General features: G+C 45.2%; 1 protein-coding gene across 1 annotated transcript in view; it reads right to left on the bottom strand.

Annotated features, from left to right (window-relative positions):
• zdhhc23b (zinc finger DHHC-type palmitoyltransferase 23b) overlaps window positions 1-5387 on the bottom strand; it is a 40796-nt gene extending 35409 nt beyond the window's left edge. The window contains exon 1 of the mRNA XM_048602519.1: window positions 5287-5387. Within this exon, the coding sequence (XP_048458476.1) occupies window positions 5287-5387 (101 nt within the window). The remainder of the gene's footprint in view (window positions 1-5286) is intronic.
• Window positions 5388-5671: the final 284 nt, after the last annotated feature.

Genomic DNA, 5671 nt, shown 5'->3' on the forward strand with positions numbered 1-5671 from the left:
AGGGTCACTGGACCTGAAACGTTAACTCTGTTTTTTCCTTCACAGATGCTGCCAGACCTGCTGAGCTTTTCCAGCAACTTTGTTTTTGTTCATTTAATTACACTCTTTCAGTCATGAACCTCCTGGCAGGCTGGAATCCATGTAGCTGAATAAAGATATTTCAACTGGGTAAATTCCCCCATACTCTTCGAGCAATTCCAATCATGCAGTTTTCATTATTATTACGTTGAGAAGACTATGTTCATCTGTGTCCTCCAAGTAATAGAATTCATTGTAAATTATAATTGAATATTTTAATTTTAACCCATGGTAATAGTTGTCCTTTCAAGTGTCCATTTGAAAGATGATCTGGCATCTGTGAATTAATTTAGTTGCAAAGTAAATTGTAGTTTTACCACTACTGTTACCAGGCCAAACAGCACTGCGGCTTTTCTTTCTAATTTAGCAAAACTTGATTGGCAATGTCAACCAAAGTGGGAAAAAGTGTCTCAGAGAATATTATGATTCTGGTGTATTAGTGACTTTTTTGGTCTACAACTTTGAAAATATGTCAGGAAATCTATGTTAATCATAGATTTTCACAAAGTGGTCCAGAATAAGATTGCTTGTTTAAGTTTTCAAGTAATACCTGCCCTACCTTTTTGTAATCCCATATATAGTCTGTACAGTCGTACTAACAACAACATCTTTGAAAAGCGATAGTATCGTGCAACTGAAAGTCAGGGATATCAAAAGAATATTAACGAGTCATTTATTGTTAATTATTTATTAACAGGATAGAAGCATGTGGCCAGCATTTATTGCCCATCTCTAATTACGCTTGAGAAAATGATTTTGAGCTGCCTTTTTGAAGCGTTGCAGTCCATTGGTATAGGTCAACCCATAACACCATTGGGGAAAGTTCCGAGGATTTTGACCAGTGAACAGCAATATATTTCTAAATCACGACGGTGAGTGGCTGGGAAGGGAACTTGCTGGTGGTGATGATTCCATGCATCTACCACTTTTGCCTTTCAAGATGGTAGCAACTGTGGGTTTGGAAAGTGATGTCCAAGCAGATTTCAACAGTGTTCTGCGGTGCATCTTGTAGGTGATACACACTGCTGCTACAGCGCAGTGGTGGTAGAATCAGAGAATATTTGTGGACGTGAAGCCAGTCAAGTCGTCTGCTTTGTCCTGGATGGTGTCAAACTTTGAGTGTTATTGGAGCTGCACTTATCCAAGCAAGTGCAACAAGATCTCCAAAATAAATCTATGCACCTGCCACTGAGATCTGCCTCCCCACACCCCCTCCTTCATGAACCCTCCCAAGCTATAGATCTTATTCAGAACCAAGGCCAGTTATTACCACCTGCACAAGGTTCTTGGTCTCTGAGTCTAAAACCATTATCTATATTTCATTAATCCCTGAATGTGATTTGTTTGCTTCTTGCTTGCTTAATTCAAAAGCTTTAACTTGTCAAAAGTAAAGTAAAGCACTTGTATCTGGATCTCTTTTCCATTATTCTGATTTTCACTAACCTGAACTAGCTGTTTATCCTCAAATGGAATCAAATTAAACCTACTACTGCTTGCCCAATCTCATTCCTGCAAATTCCTCCAAGCCATATCCCCTAATACAACTCTCATTCTTGGCTTTAGCTTGTGTATCCCGTTTGCTTTACATCACAGGTTATTGCATTGTATTCAACAGCTTCCCTTAATCCTTCACGTTTTCCACTTTGTTCCTTCTTTCAAAATCTCCCTCAATATCATTTTTTGATTAAGTTTCACGTACATTGCTTTGTTACACAGCATTAGCTTTCTCTCTCTGCCTTAGCGTTTGTGATGTGCCTAGGAACTTATATTAGTCTTGCACTACATAAATGAATTTCTCGTGGAGTGTTATCCCAATTGTTTATAAATAAATTTATATTTTAACGGTATTTTTGTTTTGGTGAATCACTTAAATTTGGCCAGTAATTCCACCAGCGCAAAACAGTTTATCATTTTGATATTTCAATGATAATAAGGTGTGGAGCTGGATGATCACAGCAGGCCAGGCAGCATCAGAAGTGCAGGAAAGCTGACGTTTCGGGCCTGGACCGTTTTTCAGAAATGGGGGAGGGGAAGGGGATTCTGAAATAAATAGAGCGGGGGAGGCAGATAGGTGGAGAGAAGACAGACAGGTCAAGGAGACGGGGATGAAGCTAGTAAAGGTGAGGGTAGGTAGGGAGTTGGGATGGGGGTTGGTCAGTTGGGAGCTCAGGGAACCTCGGCTCCCCAGTAATCTCCACAGCCACATTCTTCCTCATATCGAGGTAAGGGTGATGTGGTTTCTATAGGTACACGTGGTCAGAATCCTAAGTCTGCTTCCAAATATCTGCAGATGAGATGGGAAAAGCAATGGTGAGAAAGGGAAAAAGAGGGCTAACAAAACAGGAAATATGTTTTTGACAGGCAGAGTGAAAATAAAGAGGGACTTGCACTCATATGCTGTATCCAAAACCTCAAAATGTCCGAAGACACTTGCCAGCAAATGAAATACTTTCGATTTAAACACTGCATGAAACACAATTAATTGTAGATAGGTCCTGCAAACATCATTGAAATAAATTGAAATTGAAATTCACCATGGACGTCCAGTCCCTATATACTTGCATTCCCCATGCAAATGGTCTAAAAGCCCTCCGCTTCTTTCTCTCCCGCAGGCCCGACCAGTCCCCCTCTACCGACACCCTTATCCGCCGAACCAAACTCGTCCTTACCCTTAACAACTTCTCCTTCAACTCCTCCCACTTCCTAAAGACGAAAGCGGTGGCCATGGGTACCCGCATGGGTCCAAACTATGCCTGCCTCTTTGTAGGATACGTGAAACAGTTCCTCTTCCGCAGCTACACTGGCACTATCCCCCACCTCTTCCTCCGTTACATCGATGACTGTATCGGCACTGCCTCGTGCTCCCGTGAGGAGCTCGAACAGTTCATCAACTTTACTAACAGCTTCCACCCCAACCTTAAGTTCACCTGGACCATCTCTGATATCTCTCTCTCCTTCCTGGACTTCTCTGTCTCCATCTCTGGTAACCACCTGGAAACTGATATCTATTTCAAGCCCACTGACTCCCACAGCTACCTAGACTACACCTCCTCTCACCCACCTTCCTGCAAGAATGCTATCCCCATTCCCAATTCCTTTGCCTCCGCCGCATCTGCTTCCAAGGTGAGGCGTTCCACTCCCAGACATTCAAGATGTCCTCGTTTTTCAAGGACTGCAATTTCCATCCCGCCACAGTGGTCGAAAACGCCCTCGACCACATCTCTTGCGTTTCCCGCACCTCAGCCCTCACAACCCCTCCCCGCAATAACAACAAAGACAGAATTCCCCTTGTCCTCACGTATCACTCCATCAACCTCCGGATTCAACGCATCATTCTCCGCCACCTGCAATCTGATCCCACTACCGAGGATATATTTCCCTCCCCAACTTATCTGCCTTCCGGAGGGACCGCTCTCTCCACGACTCCCTTGTCCACTCCACACTCCCCAGTAGCCCCACCACCCCTGGCACCTTTCCCTGCAACCGCAGGAGGTATTACACCTCCCCCCTCACCTCCATCCCAGGCCCCGAGAAAACCTTCCACTTTAAACAGATGTTCTCCTGCACATCCACTAATGTGGTATATTGTATCCGCTGCTCCCAATGTGGCCTCCTCTACATTGGGAAAACCAAGCAGAGGCTTGGAAACTGCTTTGTGGAGCACCAACGCTTGGTTCATGACAAACGACAACACCTCCCAGTCGCGAACCACTTCAACTCCCCCTCCCACTCCTTGGACGACATGTCCATCCTGGGCCTCCTCCAGTGCCACAACGATGCCACCCAAAAACTGGAGGAACAGCACCTCACATTCCACTTGGGAACCCTACGACCCAATGGTCTCAATGTGGACTTTGCAAGCTTCAAAATCTCCCCAAACCCGACCTTGACCTCATCCCAATACCAGCACCCTCTCTGGTCCCTGCCTCCTTGACCTGTCCATTTTTTCTCCCACCCATCCGCTCCTCCCACCTCACTGGCCAACACCCCCCCATCCCAACTTCCTACCTACTAGCCTCATCTCCGCCTCCTTGACCTGTCCGTCTTCCCACCCACCCCTCCCTCCCTCCCTCCCTCCCTCCCAACTGATCAACCCCCATCCCAAACCCCTACCTACACTCACCTTTACTGGCTGCATCCCCGTCTTCTCTCCACCAATCTGCCTCCCCCTCTCTATTTATTTCAGAATCCCCTTCCCCTCCCCCATTTCTGAAGAAGGGTCCAGGCCCGAAACATCAGCTTTCCTGCTCTTCTGATGCTGCCTGGCCTGCTGTGTTCATCCAGCTCCACACTTTGTTATCATTGAAATAAACGGTTTGTTTGTGGTTGAGGAATAAATATTGGTCAGGACACTAGGGAGAATGATACTGCACTTTTAGAGGATTGTGCCATGGGATATTTTACACCCACTTGCGAGAGTAAACTGAGCCTGAGGGGAAACACCCAGAGAAAGAGACAGCAGATGAGCAGGGCCAGAAAGAAAATACATTAATGCCCTTGAGGTATCACTGGCTGGGAAAGCTGACTGCAGAGACAGTGCGTAAAAAAAGAGAGTTTACACCAAGCGTGTCACTAAAAGGAGAAAATTACCTTAGATCCACGTTTATTGTTAGTGAGTCTCTTCCATCGAAAAGCTCTGAACTGCCGGGCTCCATGTCCAGCTCCTACACCAAGATGGCCGGCACTGGGCCGCGCTCATAATGCTGGACATTGTAGTTCTCCACTTCCGGAACCCAACGGCGGAGACGAGTTAATAACTACTACTCCCAGAGACCAATGCGCTCAAACACAGCCCGCCCCGCAGGATCTGTTATGGCACCATGGCAACCACCAACGGCTGTTTGACTGGAACCAGTACAAAGTTAAAATTATTTCATTGAATTAGAAAAGATACCCATGAGGATAGGAGATAATTGAAATGTACTGGGGAAGAATCTGATTTCCACTGAATTAACAGAATATACTCAGGTGTCAGACTTGTCTCAGAAATCCCACTCCACAGAGACTGAAACATATAAACCAAACTGACACGCCAGTGTTAATTAGCTCAATGATAACAAATACAGCCCGAGTTTCTTGTAAGTGAAATTTCACATTTGGGGTCTTATCCAGGTAGATTCCTTCTAGTCTTCACTCGACTCCAGTAGAAATGCTGCATTCTGGCTGGAGGTCAGGTAGGCAAGACATTTACTGCCCCCATCCACCTACTCTTGCTCATCAGTAAAGTGATGAAAGGTGTCTTCATCTGTGCTGTCAAGCAGTACTCGCTTGGCAAGAATCTGCACACAAGCTAGTTTGGGTACTGCCATAGTCAATCAGCTCCTGCCCTCATTATAAACTTGGATAAAGGTTGAGAGAAGGTGAAAGTGATGGCTGTTGATATCAGGATGGTATTTGATCAAGTATGGCAGTAAGGAGCCCTAGCAAAACTGAAATCAATAGGAATTACTGGGAAAATTAGAGTCATTCTAAGCAGAAGGGAGAAAGTTTGTAGATACTGGAAGTCATTCCTCTCAGTATCAGGATATTGCAACAGGAGTTTCTCATGGTAGTGCTCTAGGCTCAACTATCTTCAGCTGTTTCATCAATGATG

The sequence above is a fragment of the Rhincodon typus genome, chromosome 11, assembly GCF_021869965.1.
Source record: "Rhincodon typus isolate 14 chromosome 11, sRhiTyp1.1, whole genome shotgun sequence".
Taxonomy (NCBI): domain Eukaryota; kingdom Metazoa; phylum Chordata; class Chondrichthyes; order Orectolobiformes; family Rhincodontidae; genus Rhincodon; species Rhincodon typus.